The 15296-nt window shown below is 38.5% G+C and overlaps 2 protein-coding genes across 2 annotated transcripts in view; one reads left to right on the forward strand and one right to left on the reverse strand.

The window, feature by feature from the left end:
- LOC145786972 (WD repeat and FYVE domain-containing protein 3-like) overlaps positions 1-15296 on the forward strand; it is a 51545-nt gene that overhangs the window by 34093 nt on the left and 2156 nt on the right. The window contains exons 47-65 of the mRNA XM_082598723.1: positions 404-631; positions 933-1107; positions 1371-1794; positions 2647-2790; positions 3873-4011; positions 4317-4402; positions 9007-9148; positions 9290-9409; positions 9806-9923; positions 10071-10180; positions 10429-10582; positions 11638-11788; positions 12182-12323; positions 12907-13042; positions 13289-13452; positions 13593-13739; positions 14079-14261; positions 14409-14597; positions 14962-15087. Of these exons, the coding sequence (XP_082454849.1) occupies positions 404-631; positions 933-1107; positions 1371-1794; positions 2647-2790; positions 3873-4011; positions 4317-4402; positions 9007-9148; positions 9290-9409; positions 9806-9923; positions 10071-10180; positions 10429-10582; positions 11638-11788; positions 12182-12323; positions 12907-13042; positions 13289-13452; positions 13593-13739; positions 14079-14261; positions 14409-14597; positions 14962-15087 (3078 nt within the window). The remainder of the gene's footprint in view (positions 1-403; positions 632-932; positions 1108-1370; positions 1795-2646; positions 2791-3872; positions 4012-4316; positions 4403-9006; positions 9149-9289; positions 9410-9805; positions 9924-10070; positions 10181-10428; positions 10583-11637; positions 11789-12181; positions 12324-12906; positions 13043-13288; positions 13453-13592; positions 13740-14078; positions 14262-14408; positions 14598-14961; positions 15088-15296) is intronic.
- LOC145786708 (uncharacterized) lies at positions 5502-8530 on the reverse strand. The gene is made up of 3 exons (XM_082598429.1): positions 7553-8530; positions 7029-7159; positions 5502-5937 (listed from the first exon to the last, which is right to left on the reverse strand). Exons 1-3 carry the CDS (start codon positions 7696-7698, stop codon positions 5756-5758), a joined length of 459 nt encoding a protein of 152 aa, XP_082454555.1. The 5' UTR covers positions 7699-8530; the 3' UTR covers positions 5502-5755.

Consider the following 15296-nt stretch of genomic DNA (forward strand, 5'->3'; position numbering starts at 1 on the left):
AGCGTTAAGATTTATTAAATGTGCTAATCAAAATACTAAAACAATATTAAAGACAAGTTACTACACTGAGGTATGCAATGATTGCTGCTTAGTCTGTTCATTTCAAATGTATGAAATGTTTGCACTACGCGCAGAGTTTTCTATCGTAATATGTCGCTTACTTCCTGATCACAGTTTCACATTATAAAAACTGATCTAGTGTTTCCAATAATTCTTTTTGAGCAAGCGGTACATATATAGACTTAGTGGTCAATCAAACCTTTATTGCTCTCAAGTGTCCAATACTGCCAGAATTTAGCTTCAAAATATTCACCCAATATAAATAGTCATTGGTATTGGAATATATAGATTGTACAAAAGTAACGCAGCAGTTTACATAAAACTTGATGCACTTTAATGGCAGGAAGAGAAACATATGAAGCAATACTCTCTGAAAGAATGGGATCAAACTGCATCCGAATTGACAAGGGAGCGGGGAGTTTGGGGTCCCAAGGAGGAAGAAAGCCTCACCAAGTGGACTTTGGACTCGACCGAGGGTCCATGTCGCATGCGGAAGCGTATGATGCGAGACGAAACGTTTTATCAACGTTACCCACACAGGGCTCATTCCCACTCCGAAGGCACTGCCACTGTATGTATGACTGTCACGATGCCAATAGATTTTCATACTCCTCTTACATCATATTTTTATACATGATGCAGTAAAAAGCCCAATAACCTTTTATCGATTCGTTTTGATGTAGAAATTCAAAGAATCAAAGTTAAGGATTAATATTTTGCTGTAGTCCACTGATAGGTTATTATTTCACTAAAAGTTGTATTAATTTTCTAAAAATTTCTTGTCTAGTACCCAAGAAGATCACTTTCTTATATTAGGTTGTTAGTTGGTTGTCTAGTATTGGATAACTTCCATTTCTTTTTTTGCTAAACAGCTTTCAAAACACAAAAAGCCAACCAGCAAAGACAGTAAGGAATATTTTAGAAGGGTCAATTGCCTTTCCCCTTACTACAATCCAGACAGCGAGAACCGAAGCAGCCCTCCTCGTGAACCGGTCAATGATGGGGCTGGTGCGGAAAAGTCCTCGATTGGCCCAGAATCGTCATCAGGTAATGTCAGCAGTAAATTTGTGTTTACTTCAAAGCTAAGTGTGATTATGTTAAGCAGTTGTATGTAAATATACAGCAAAACCAAAACTTGCTTTCAAAATGTTATTATCTAGCGACGTTGAAACTTTACGAAAACGGCGACATTTGTTGGCTTGGTAATGCATTTGTTGTATTTTGAAGATGACTAGTCAAGTCTTTGCACATATTCTACTTTCTATTTCCTTCTACGCCTTTGTGACATTTGTTCTACTATTGACTTGCAGATGAACTTGATAACGTGAACGATGAAGCGGTGGTGCTGAACCTTTGCATAAAGTGCCAACCAAATCAATCTCAAACCAGTTTGAAAGTGAACACATTGAGTGGTAAAGAAAACATCGCCTGCGATATATGCGGGCTCAGCCTCGACCATTGTAATGAGAACGGAGACGCAACGACTGGTCAAGACACTGAAGGTACAGAAGCCACAGTTGAAAAAGACAATGCAGAAAATGAAAAAGACAGCGCAGAACCAAGTGAAGATACGAATCAACTTGAAGGCGAAGAGTCGACAACAAAGAAACAAGAAAGCGAGATGCCAACGTCAGATTCCATGGCTAGTTTGACCGATGCTGCAGCAGCACAAGAGAAAGACAAGCAAGACAACCAAACCATCTTGAAGTTGCTGGAAAATGGTGAAAAAATTAGGTAAGTGCTGACATGAAGAAGGCTGAAACTGCTTATTTTCTTCAGCAACCTTTACGTGACTTCGCATGAAAAACATATGAAGATGGTCCGTATTTCTTAAAGAAAAGTATGTTCTTTGGTTTGCTATGCGAGGTTCCTGTTCAAGTTATTTGCGGCGACTTGTCTTGTTTTTTCTTTGTAGATTTTAAGTAAGGATTTTATAAAAGTGATTTAAAATGTGCTTTCAATAAACGATTGAGGCGTTGCTGTTTGAGCTGGCGTCTGATACCTGAAAACCAGCGGAGCATACGTAGACTGTAATTTTTACTTTATAAAAACGTTTCTGACCATGAAAAAGTCTACGTACGACGTAAACATTCTATAAAGGTATTTTTTCATCTAATTTTTTACACTTTCACTTCAACTTCGCTTATTCATGTGCAACGTGTACCAGTAGCAGTTTTTTACCGGTAGAAATCATAACACGAGGATACTCGTCATTTCTCTTAAGTTTCTTGGTAACATCCTGGTCTGCAAAAGTCGCCGTTTTAACATCGTTTCAACGTCGCTAGACGTTGTTTTGCTCGCTGAAATTTTTATGAAATAAGAGTTCAAAGGTTGTTTTGATTGGCAGTTAGCTCTAGCTTAGGTTCGATCAAAGCACGTTGTTAAACCTATAGGCAACGTTTAGTTATGTTTTGCTTTGCATCATAGTTCATGCTCATTTGCTTCGCTTCCGGCCAGAAAGCAAGATCCGTTTTTTAACGTAATTCGAGTTAACATTGATTTGGCTGTTGCTCAAATTTAGATATTTTTACGTTGAAGTATTGTTATGGAAGGTTGCATTAACGTTACAATCGCTGTTCCTTGCAGATGTATGTTCAGATCGGCGCGCATACAAGGGTTAGACGTGCACGAAGGATTATTGTTGTTCGGACAGGAGCATTATTACATCATCGATGGCTTCACCATGTTGAAGAGCAGGGAAATCCGCGATATATCATCACTGCCTGGGGAGTAAGTGATGGCCTTGCTTGGCAGTAGATTTGTAAGCTTTTGGTAGAGAGTGTACCTTGTTAAACCTCAAACATATAAACTACGTGGCAACACTGGGTTTATTAAAATACATTTTATTCAAACACAAAAAGGTTACCCAAAATGTTGTAGTTAGTTTTTTTAAAAAAATTTTTGTTTTTTGATTTAAATAAAATTAAACTTTGTTGTGTATTCTTAGTTTCAAATAAGAAACGATGAACTAATAGGATAACAAATCTTTCATTATACTACAACTAGCAATTAACACACTACTTGTCTTTAGTAGTTTCCATGTTAGATGATTAAAAAACGCCATATACAGAAGCTGAGGCGTGTTGTATTTCTTGCTACTAATGCTTTTAAATGGAAAGTTTTTGCTATTTTAGAAAAACAATGCAAATTTGAATTTTTTGGGGGAATTACTTGACAAGACTTAATTGTTGATCTCTCACGTCTTTCTTGATCATCACAGACTAGCCCCGTCCTGTATTTTAAATGGTTAACGAATTTTAAGTTTGCTCATTTTAAAGTGGCAATCTCTAAACTAACACCTCAAAAAGCGATAACGAACGTACCAGCTCAATAATGGCTTTCATTCACAAAGTTGAACATGATGGATTTAATGATGCGAGTATTGGCTTTTCCCAATGTATGACGCAACTTCTGACGTCATTACTTGTGATATCGTGTTTTGAACGCTGATGTTATGTCATTTTTTATGTCTTTTTGTGGCATTTAAACCTCGTTTTAAGAGGGAGTTTTGTTTTCACTTTTGCAGTGTGATATATTTATATGCTGTTACAGTTTTTCAAGACCCTACAGAGAAAAAACCAAACGCTGAAACAGAAACAGCTTTCCCGCCAAAAAATCTGCTGTTTTTAGACGTTGAAATGATGTAACACAAGCTACTTTGCCGACCCACACAGCAAATCAGTCGTTTGGGCTTTAAAGTGTTCACTCATCCAGTGATAAATCTCTAACAATTGAAGCTTTATTGTGTTTTGTTACCATCTGGTCGGTTTGTAAACAAATTGCCATCACGAACGAAACTGCTTTTATCTTAGACACGAGCCCATCATCCCATCCTCCACCATGCCAAACCAAGACACTGTGAAAAGCGACTCATCATTCTCGGATAGGATGTGCAGCAAGTTTTCCTACTCCGACATCAGGGAAGTCCACAAGAGACGGTACCTTTTGCAGGTACGATTTGATTTAGACAACGACCACCTAGTTTATGTGAAAATGCAAACAATAAATGTTTATCAAACTGGCTAATAGGATACTGTAGACTTGTGTTAATGGTGGGCACTATCTAAAACGTGACAACTACTTACATCTTTTCCACGTCACCCAACGAAGAGGCAATGAGGAAAAGAAATTTCAATCAATTTATTATTTGGCGTGGTGTCAATATAAAAACTTGGTTTGTAAACAACGTTTAAAGTGATTTGTGAAACGTGAAAAAGCCATGCATTGCATTGAAAGGGTTACTCACTTTCTTGCAGAACATATCGTTAGAGGTTTTCAACAAAGACGGCAGGAATTGCCTTTTAGTGTTCCCACAAGGAACAAGAACGAAAGTTTACAACAAGTAGGTTGACTTAATAATCATTGGGTTATGTTTGCTAAAAGTCAGACTATTCAACCTTCAAAATTCAATCTTAATTCAACTTCGGTAAACGTTGATTCAATGTAAAAATGACGGATTTTGCTACTTGGGATTAAGTTTCCATGCTCGGTGAGATTTTTACGTGCAACTTTCTTTCGTAAAACTGATCATATTGTTGCTTTAACAAAGTTAAAACGTTAAATACATAGCGTTTCGCCACATGTTGTGCCAGCAAGGATATCCCTGATCTGTCCTTGTTACATTGATTTTTACATATCCTTGTATACACAAATCCTTACTTGGCTAACATACATTGCTTGTCTGCAGACGTTGAATCAATGCAAAAAGGATAGGTTTATTCAGTTGAGATGGAGCATGTCTTTGCCAGCTTCCATTATTTAGCCTTATTAGTCACGAAGTGTTAAATTTTTGTTTAAATTTGATATGACGCCTCGAGATACTTTCTGCTTGACCAGTTTTCTATATTTGCTTCACGTAGAAAGAGTTTGGCAGATTCAATCGAGAATTAATATTTTAAGCCATTTCACGTCATCGTGTTACTTGCATGCATTGTTTAACGTTTTTGCAGCCTTTAAAGGGGCAGTAAACCCCAAACCATACTTTTCGATTTTTTTCTTTGTAAGTGCTCTAGAGATGTATAATAAGTGGTTGTCGTTGAAATTTTTCCTTAATTTCATTGCGTTTCCTTTGTAGGGCCGTTTTAGTTAGCCCTTAGTTTCAGAGCGACGCGTGCTCACTGAACCGTGCCATAATCGGACGTGACGTCATAACGGTACAAGCTGCTCGTATGTTCACGCAAGATGCATTTGAAATGCAGAGTAAGAGATCGCTTATGGTGTCGTTTCCAGCAAATGCAATGAACTATTTATGTCGATTTTAAGCAGCTTAGTAGTTGATAAAATGAACACCGAAAGCAACTAGCTTCAGGCAAGCACCATATTAGTTTATAAAGAACTAGGAACATTTACTCAAGAACTCTGATAGGTATACTTTAGTGTACAAGTACAAAAATCACTCTCTCTATGCACACGGCAAAGCTTTTCTTGAAGCAGACTTTGAATTGTGACTTCTTTTTATTTCAAATCAGGATAATTTAAATCCAACATATTTTCTATGTTCACTTGAAAATTTCGACCTAATAGCCGAAACAACGCATGACGGCAGAGGCACACGGATTGAATGACAAAGGTAACCCCAGATCCACCGAACAAATTGTCTGTAGACAATGTGCCTATAACGTATTTAAAAGCAACTTTTGGTTACATGAATATAATACAACATGATTGCCCACGTTTAGGTATTGCATTTGCTACATCATTTAAGACGGGTTTTGGTTAGAAAACCGTGAAAAATAAGATGCAATTGCATCAGAAACATCTGGATGCAAACGTCTAAGCATAAATGCATGGAAAGAGGTGTGCTTTCCCATTCTTCTCGGTGTTCTGCCAATGTTTCCCTTTCACACAATGCAATCTTCAAAAGGCTCTTGGCATGATCTTTAAAAAAGATAATGCATTTTAAATCAATAAAAATGTATGGTAGTCACAATGATTGCTGCACACATTTCACTTTACCGCACATGCTTATCCAGTCAACGAAATCAGTCCTTTTTACATTGATTCAACGTTTTGCAAACGTTGAATCAATGTAAAAATGACGAATTTTGCGTCAAATAAATGAATAATAAAATGACAAAATTTGCGTCAAATCCGTCATTTTTACATTGTTTTAACGTCTGCAAAACGTTGAATCAATGTAAAAATGATTGATTTTGCTGACTGGGTAATCACATACTACAACTACACAGTACACATATTATAAAGTAGCAGTTTTGGAATATTGCTAATTTCATAAAATTATGGTGTATAGATAACTTATGGTAAGTGGGGTTTTCTTTGATCGTTTTTAGAGAATAGCCTCATTCCTTATGCTTTGCTTTCGGATAGCTAACCCGAAACCTAGCGGTAGACCTGCTGCTATTCTTGTTGGAATGAATAGCAGTTACAAGTTGTCTATGCATAGTATAAAAGAAATGCAGTTACAAGTTGTCTATGCATAGTATAAAAGAAATGCAGACCAAAATGATGTTTGCACTCACAAGCCAATAAAAACTTATCTTTTATTACATCTATTATAACAAATCTGTAACAAAAATGTTGACCAATAATAGGCCTTCCCATCCCGCCCCGTTAGCTCAGTGGTTACGCGCCCGGCTCAAGTTCGACTCTCGGAGTGTGCGCTTGAGCAACGCACTTTCAGGACTGCTTCCCATTCAGTGGCACCTAGTGAATTCTCCGGCAACAACACTTCAACAATCGAAAAACTTCAACTTTGCTAATCTCGGTAACCAGCCCTGTGTCAAGAGCCTCCACAAGTATGCGAAACTACCAGGAATAACCAATCAAGGCTTTGCCAGTCCGAGGATAAAGATTCAAAACCAACCAAGACACAAGCAGTTTTACAAATGAAACTCATTTTGGCAGCATGATTCTCAAAAGCAGCAAGCAATGTATGATGTATGAGGGGACGACATCATCGCCACCCGTTATTTCATATGTTAGTTTATTATAGAGTTAAAATTTCTTACCTTTTGCCACACTCCTTGGCTTCATGGCATCCTTTTGACAAACAAACACGAAAATCCGATATGTTGTATTGTGTTGCGGCATAACAAATAACGATTTTTGTTTGGCTTGACCCATCAGAATACCAGGACAACTATGAACACAAAAAGCACATTACAAAACAGCACAATACAACTCAAGATTACAAGACAGTAGGCTAATAAAGAAAACTCACATTTATGTACTGTTACATTACCGTTGCATATCGTGCTAGCCAGTAAATGAAATAAACACCAGTTTGTCAAGGACTTGTTTTTGTTAATATACTTGGTGAGTTATAGATGGATCATTTTAAAATTACATGTAGCTAGGATAGGAATCGCTATGCCAGCAGGCAGCAACTAAAATGTAATAGGCTTAGCCGGAAGATATTCTAAATTATATGAAAAACAATTTCTCAAGGATGGTACAGTACTCCCCATTCCCCAATTTATGTACGGTACTTTATAACAAACATGTAGTAACATTATTGTTAACTCAAAATTACTTCAAGAACTTGACGTTTCCTGACAGCCGGTCGTATGGGGATGGATTGGAATTTTGTTGTGGAGTTGTCTCCCCACTGGACCTTGACTCCAAAGGTTGCAGAGTTGTTGAAATGGATTTTTTTGAAAAAAATTGAAGGGCATGCATTGCGGTTTAATGCTGTGTGGCAAGTCCCATGTTAAATTGAAGATTTTGAAAATCTGTTTCCTTGAAATGGAGTGGGCATTATTATGCTGGTCTCTGTTGCTCCTGGCCATACTCTTGTGGTGTTTACAAACTTGTCCCATTTCAATTTTCTTGTATGAAGAACCACCAGATGAACACTGAACAGTCATACACAACACATCGACTTGTCATGATGAGTATAAAACTGTAACAGGTTTAGCTTAATCTATTCAAGTAAGGTATGGCACTGGGAAAGCATGTACCGTATATTGAGGTAGGCATATTAGTTTAGCCTGTCTGATAGGCCTACAAACATGTCTGATAGTACACAAACATGACTAAAGATGAAAAATAAATAAATTTAAGCCCCTACAACCCTTGACTGTCTAAACCTCTTGTTACTAAATCCCATCAAAACCATTCTGTAGCACTGAAGCAAAATAATCGCATTTGCTTGTTTCCTGCAAACAGTGCAAGGCCTAGTGTAAATGTGTAGTATGGTCTCTAAAATGATGTAATCTAGTATCAAAGCTACAATAAACTAAATCTGAGCTAAAATTTTTACTTGTGATAATCTTATCTACTGCTGCAACGCTTCAAACCTTATCTGCAGCTGCACTCAACACCTTAAACCAGCAAAATGTTTTTGCCAAAGTCTGGTTATGACGTCACGTAAGCAAATATTTTATTTTGACAACAGTTGAGGCGGCGTGTGTTCGAATTGCAAAACCAAAACTTTGTTTTAAGATTGCGCGAGAACAAATGGGTACTTTTTCATAAAAACAAGTGCAACGTGTTTTTGAATATCCCCTTTATGTATTTCAACTCTCAATTTGCATTTGAAAATGGGGTTGTCTGCCCCTTTAAAGAAGTTCTTTCCATATGGCATGCATTGACTGGTGGCATTGCTCCGCAGTCATTGAGGTTGTTCGCCATTCGTATTCCTATATTTAACAGATGGTTCAGACAATCAATGTATTAAACCAAGGGCAGCATATGCCAGCCGATCGACGAATCTCGTTATTTAAAATCGATTCTGTAGAAATGACACCTTGTGTGTGTACCAAAACAACAAAATGTTCTCGCTTCTTTTGGGTAACATTCAAGTAGCCAAGCTTGACTGCCAGTTTCAAGTTTTCGTTATACTGTAGTAGAAACTGGCCGTCATGCATGGATTGTTTTACGTCAGAGATCTTTTCCAAAACAATGTGTCGCTTTAACTACAGCATGTTATGTCTCCTTTACGTTGAAAACACATCAAACTACGATAAATTTACAATGTTTTGCTAGATTTCAATCGTACGCAACAACATTGGCGGACCGGGGGAAGGACTCGGTATCCGGACAACGGATTGGACTCAATGTTGAGCAGCAAGGTCCAGCCTTGCTCAATAACTTGATTGGAGAGAAAACTGTGACCAGCCGGTGGGAGGTAATACATGGTGATCCACCACCCAGCAAGTGAGTCCCTTTTGACGTTGATTCAACGTCTAAAGGGACTCATTTGCTGGCTGGGCCGGTTGTGAAGGTTTTTCACATGGATTTTAACTTTTTGTTTGTTTTGTTGTCGCAGAGAGGTGAAATCAGCAACTTCCAGTACCTGATGTACCTGAACACGTTGGCCGGGAGGTCGTACAACGATTTGATGCAGTATCCCGTTTTTCCATGGATTATTGCCGATTATGATTCAGAGGTAACTGATTTGTTTCGTTGGGGTTACTTATCTTTTTGTAAACTGACAAATCCGTCTTTTTTACATCGAATTATTGTCTGCAAGCGTCAAATCAATGTAAAAAGGTGTTGCCAGCTTCGTCTCTTGATGGAGAAGATCGTCAGAAGTGCAAACTCCATTTGACTTTCATAGAATTGAAATCGTGTCGGCTTGAAAATGCATATTTAAAACACTGTTTCTACCTCTTAAGACTTAGAACGATTTAGAAAACTACAAATATCATATAGAATTTATTTTACACTGCATGCAGTGTGATTACGCTTTTAATAATACAATGTCGATACGCCGTTGCAAGACGTCGCATTTGTCTCAGTTCTGCAGGTATTGTGGTGGTTGATAGATTGTCACTCTGATCAGGTTCTGGACTTGACCGATCCCAAAACGTTTCGTGATCTCAGCAAGCCAATGGGCTCCCAAACCGATTCAAGGTTGGAGCAATACAAGAAGAGATACAGGGACTGGGAGGAGCTTGGAGGTAATGAGAACGACCCATTATGACGAAAGAAGCTGAAATAGACGTTTTGAATAAAATAATCTTGTACACAAACTTCAACTATTCTGGAGAAACGTTAAATTAAAAAAAAAACTTGAAACTTTAGTATAAAATCACTTCTATTCTCAGGCATAGAAACTCCTCCTTACCACTACGGCACACACTACTCGTCAGCCATGATCGTCGCATCCTATCTCGTCAGAATGGAACCATTCACTCAACATTTCCTACGCTTGCAGGTACTTAAGCTATTCGTGTTTCATTTCGTTATGTTAGTTTTTTCTCATATCAGTTAAAAGATATATTAGTTTTTTCGTTTACTTGTATGAAAAAAATCAATCTCAAAAGGCAGTCTGTTCCTAAACAGCAATATCCGTTATATTTACATTGATTCAACGTCTGCAGACGTTTGTCTTATGCTTGCTTAGCCAGCTGTGCATGCTTTTGTCTTAGGCAGCTAAGTAACCACAAAATCTGTTACTTTCAGGGTGGTCACTTTGACCTTGCAGACCGCATGTTCCACAGCATCAAAGATAGCTGGGTGTCCGCCAGTAAGAAGAACATGGCGGACGTTAAAGAACTCATTCCAGAATTTTTTTATTTACCAGAATTTCTACTCAACACCAATCGATTTGATCTCGGTAAGTTAATTTTATGGTACAGTAGCCATCCCTCCCAGCCAGAAAATCAGCTTTTTCCATATATACATAGATTTAACATCTGCAGATGTCAAATCGATGCAAAAAAGGGCTGATTTGCATGAATCGTACATTCGAAATGAAAATCAGCTCAGACAGATTTGAGAAATTTATTGTCTGCATTTCTACGCCATGGCGTTCTAAAATCTCCTGTGTGCGATGTGATATTGTTTGTAATGTTGAAAGAAAGGAAATGTTGGTTGTTTATATGGTAAGCTTTGTAATGCAAGAGAAGGTAATTACCATTGTAGTACATTGTATTTGTTTGTAAAAAAAACATTGTAGAAAAAACTCTACAACTTGTTTAACGAGATTGTTGCAAAACAATGTTATGGGTTTTATTTATTGTCGCTCTACAACAGCCAAGATCTATTAGCGACAGGGCTCATTTTTAATTTATATCTGGTTTGCGACGTCACCACATTATTACCCGTCGTTATCCTCACTGCATTATGCAAGAAAGAACTCAATCCATGCTGTTTTTAAAGTCTTCGGTTGGCATGATCTGGAATCGATCTCAGATCTACCAGGTTCAGAGCCGAAGGCGATAGCCACTCGGCCACTGTGCTGGCCATTGTTACAATATAAGCCTCGTGTAATTCTTCAGAGTTCAACTTTCTGGTTTTCTGCAAATTTTATTTCAAATCAGTCTGCAATTTTAATACCCACCAGCATTGAGCACTTCTTCCTGGAAATCTGCTTAAAGGAAGGCCTTGTCAATTCTTTAGACTAATATCTTGGGTGCAATCTGGTAACATCCACTTGTAATGATTCGAGTTGTAAAATTTTTGATGTCTATCTTTTTGATGAATTGTGTTTTATTTTATGCTTTTCGAAGAGCGAGTGGTCTATGTGGAAGACGGGGGCAGCCTTCACGTGTGTGGTTCGTCCAGGCGTAAATTGTTGGGCTGCCAGACGTTGAAACGATGTAGAAATGACCACTTTCTCTGGTCCAGCTGCTATCCGACGTATTTAATTGTTGTTCGTTTATTATTCAGGTCAGAAGCAGAACGGCGTTCAACTCGATGACGTCATCTTGCCAGCGTGGGCTCGCGGCAGTACACATGAGTTCATTCGAGCGCATCGAGAAGCACTGGAGTGTGACTACGTCTCTAACCACCTACACGAATGGATCGACCTTATTTTCGGGTAATTAATCATTCTGGTGTGAGAAGTTGATGTTGTTGGTGATGAGGCCTTCATCTCTTTTGATGAAGAAAAGAACGCTGTATTACGAATAGTACAAAACTTTACGAATCATTTTTGTATGAACATTTTGATATAAATCTGGCAGTAAATAATCTTGTTAGAAAAAATGTCTGCCACTCACATTTATTAGATTTCATCATCTGTTGACGGACGCAAAAATCCCTCAAGTCCAACACGATGAAGAGGAAAACGATCTTGGGCTTAACATAGTTAACAAAATTCGTGTTTTTTACATTGAGTTAACATCTGCAGACATTAATTCAATATAAAAGAGCAGATTTTGCTGGCTGGAAAGTCATGAAGTCAAAATTAATTTTTCTATTTTCCTTTCAGCTACAAGCAGAAAGGCGATGCCGCTTTAGAATCCCACAACGTGTTCCATCATCTCTTCTACGAGGGAGAAGTCGACATTTACTCAATCAAGGATCCACTGAAGCGGAACGCTACCATTGGCTTCATCAACAACTTTGGTCAAGTAAGCATCATGTTATTTTTTCATGTTTTTCAATCGTTATCCTTTTATGCTTTTATCCTTTTGAACAATCACGTCTCATACGAAAGGAAAAGAAGTATAAAATCAACCATTGCCGTCATTTGAGGTTTCGGGGCCGAAGGTATTTTCTTCTACCACCTAGCTCAGCGGTATTTCCCGGACTACACCTGGAAGGTACTGGCAGCCAGTGTTGGTCTCATTGTCCTAAATACACAGATGTGAGCATCAGCCGAGGATTTTTCAAGATAGTTTCCAGATCATAAAAACAAGGTTTCATGTTTCTTTGAAGTATTTTGTTGGCGCATAGTTAATAATGCGAATTTTCAAAGGGTGCATAGAAGACTTTTTAGGGGCTTTAAGAATGCATTGATTTTAGGAAAAATATTAAAATTTGTGCACATTTTTTTTTAAGAATAATTTTGCAAGATTTCACTCACGGCTACTCTTAGAAGTTTTTGGTTTTGCAAGCTTGATATTTCTTTGAAAGGAATTGTTCGATGTAACTACAAAAAGATTGAAAAGTACTGCAGATCACCGTAAGAACTACATGATGTTTGTCTTTCAGATTCCGAAGCAATTGTTCAAGCGACCTCACCCGCAGAAGAAATGCCGCAGTGATCCCAGCGGTGGGATTGGTTCACTTGACAACAAAGTCTTCTATAGGCATCTCGACGCTTTAACAACATCTAATCCTATCAAAGGTAGAAATATTCAATCTTGTTGATTTGTGAACAGTGACTTTGTTGATTACGAGATTTCGTGTCTTTCTGTCCAATAAACTCATTTTTTGCAACAATCGATTCAAAAGCCAACGATTGCTGCGAAGAATTATGGTCAGAAAATGATTTATCTACACCCCAATAGTTGTTTATATTCTATTTATTAAACTCCAACCTGTGTCAAAACTTTCCCAGGGCTAGGTTTTACTTGTTGTTTTATGGATTTAGAGTTACACGGACCAGTAGGCCACATAGTGCCACACGACAGAGGAGTGGCGGCCACGGAGCAAGGGAAAATGTTGATACCCCCTCATAACAACCGATACATATCGTGGGGACACAAAGACCTCAGCGTGAGAGTTGGATACTACGAGAGCGAACGAGCCATGCAGGTTAATAATTTCTCATGTCACTAGTGTAACGCTTGCTTGTCTGTTTACTAAATTACTACAAAACGTCTTTTTATTGTGCTGTCTTCCAAGTTTGTTCTGTTGCTTCAAACTCATAAAACCGATTTGTTTGCTGACGTCAGATTTTTGAAAACCTCGGATGTGACGAGATAGTCTGCGCTACCATGGCAACGGAGCGATTGTTGGTGACCGGCGACAAAAGCACGGTGGTCCACGTTTGGGAAATCCCCGCTGCCAAAGACAGAAACAAAACGATGACGCTGGTCAAGGTAAGCGAGATACCTCATCGATGCGAGTTATTTAAACGCTAGATTTTTAACTGTTTTGGATTTTTTTAATTGCACGCCATTTTGATTTCGCTCAAACTAGGTCAGTTTATTTGGCGATGAGAAGGTGTTTCATTGCTCCAAGGTGCAGTACTTTTCAAGCACCTGAAGAAAGTCAGACGAAAAAAGACGAAAAAAGAGCAATGAAAACCATTCTTGCCATATTCAAGATTTGCACCACAAATCAACTCTTCCAGTAAATTTATTTCCGTTCAAAAACTTGTTTCGAATGGTACTGCGCCATATTTCAAGTATCTTTTCTCACTTCAACCACTTTTACAGTCACTGTACGGCCACACAAAATCTGTCACCAGCGTCGCCTCGTGCGCCTCTTATGGCATCATAGTGAGCGGATCGGAAGACGGCTCCTGTATCTTGTGGGATCTCAATCATCTCGCCTTTGTTCGCCAGCTCCAACATCACAATGACTCCGCCATCTCCCAAGTTCAAATCAACGATGATACTGTAAGTCTGCCATGAACCTCTCTCCATTACGTAACGTTTGTTTCTCAGATTGTTATTTTTTCGAAGCAAATCTGCAACACTTCGATAAAGAACATTGCTCTTTTCATTGACATTTCAATCGGCATTGAAAAGCTGCGTTTTTTCCAGGGTACCATAGTCACGTGTTCTGGAACCAACCTTTACTATTGGTCGATCAACGGTCAGCTGATCGCATTAGCGAGCGCCCTGTCTTCGAACGTTCGGAACCAGCAGATCACAGCCATCGCCATCTCGCATCTGAACGACTGGGATCCTGACGCTGTAGTGACGACGGGCCACAGCGATGGCCACGTCAGGGTAAATCATGGATAGAATTTTTGTACGTTCATCCAACTTCTGAGTGGCTCGTGCGACCAATGAAAGTGTGTCTGCTGTCATCATTGCAAACCTCTTCATAAAATAAGCGTTCTTTAACTCTGTTATAGAGGATATTTTGTAAAAAGACGTCTTATTATATTTTCACTTAATAACATGATTAAATCTTATTAAATACAGTTGAAAATCTTGCCGGCAATTGAATGATGATGGATTGTGGGTCCATGTTCTAAGTTGTTAGTTTTACTTTCCTTGCAATGGAGTAAACTCTATCGAAGGCTGAAATGTTTTTACTTTATGACTCGTTAAGCTTAATTGTCAACTGATATAATGCTTCTCTTTGCAGTTTTGGGGATTACAACACGTCCAAGTCCCAGAAACCACCGAACTGCTCGACCTTCAATTCTACAACGACTGCACATGCGTGACGTCAGGAAGGAAACTGACTAGCTCTGTTCACCACGCCATGAACGTGAGTGGGTGACATTATGTGGGATACTTCCATTTGAAATTAAATCAGCGTACCCAGCCAGCAACATCGGTCTTGTTTATATTGATATATCGCGTACTCTGGTTAGCAATGAAGATGATGACATAAGACTGGTCAAGATTGTTCGACTCGGTTTACCAGTCATTTGATTTGAGACTTTTGTAGCTTTCTTAGCGACTGCACACTGTCGT

Source organism: Aplidium turbinatum, chromosome 17 (assembly GCF_918807975.1).
Source record: "Aplidium turbinatum chromosome 17, kaAplTurb1.1, whole genome shotgun sequence".
NCBI classification, from domain to species: Eukaryota; Metazoa; Chordata; class Ascidiacea; order Aplousobranchia; family Polyclinidae; genus Aplidium; species Aplidium turbinatum.

Bases quoted from the DNA above. Each gene is read 5' to 3' on its own strand.
- LOC145786708 (XM_082598429.1), bottom strand. From the start codon at position 7,698: ATGCATGCCCTTCAATTTTTTTCAAAAAAATCCATTTCAACAACTCTG. The intron at 7,160-7,552 runs GTAATTTTGAGT...TTGTGTTCATAG, and splicing joins GGAAACGTCAAGTTCTTGAA to TTGTCCTGGTATTCTGATGG. The intron at 5,938-7,028 runs GTAAGAAATTTT...TCTTTTTTAAAG, and splicing joins GCCAAGGAGTGTGGCAAAAG to ATCATGCCAAGAGCCTTTTG.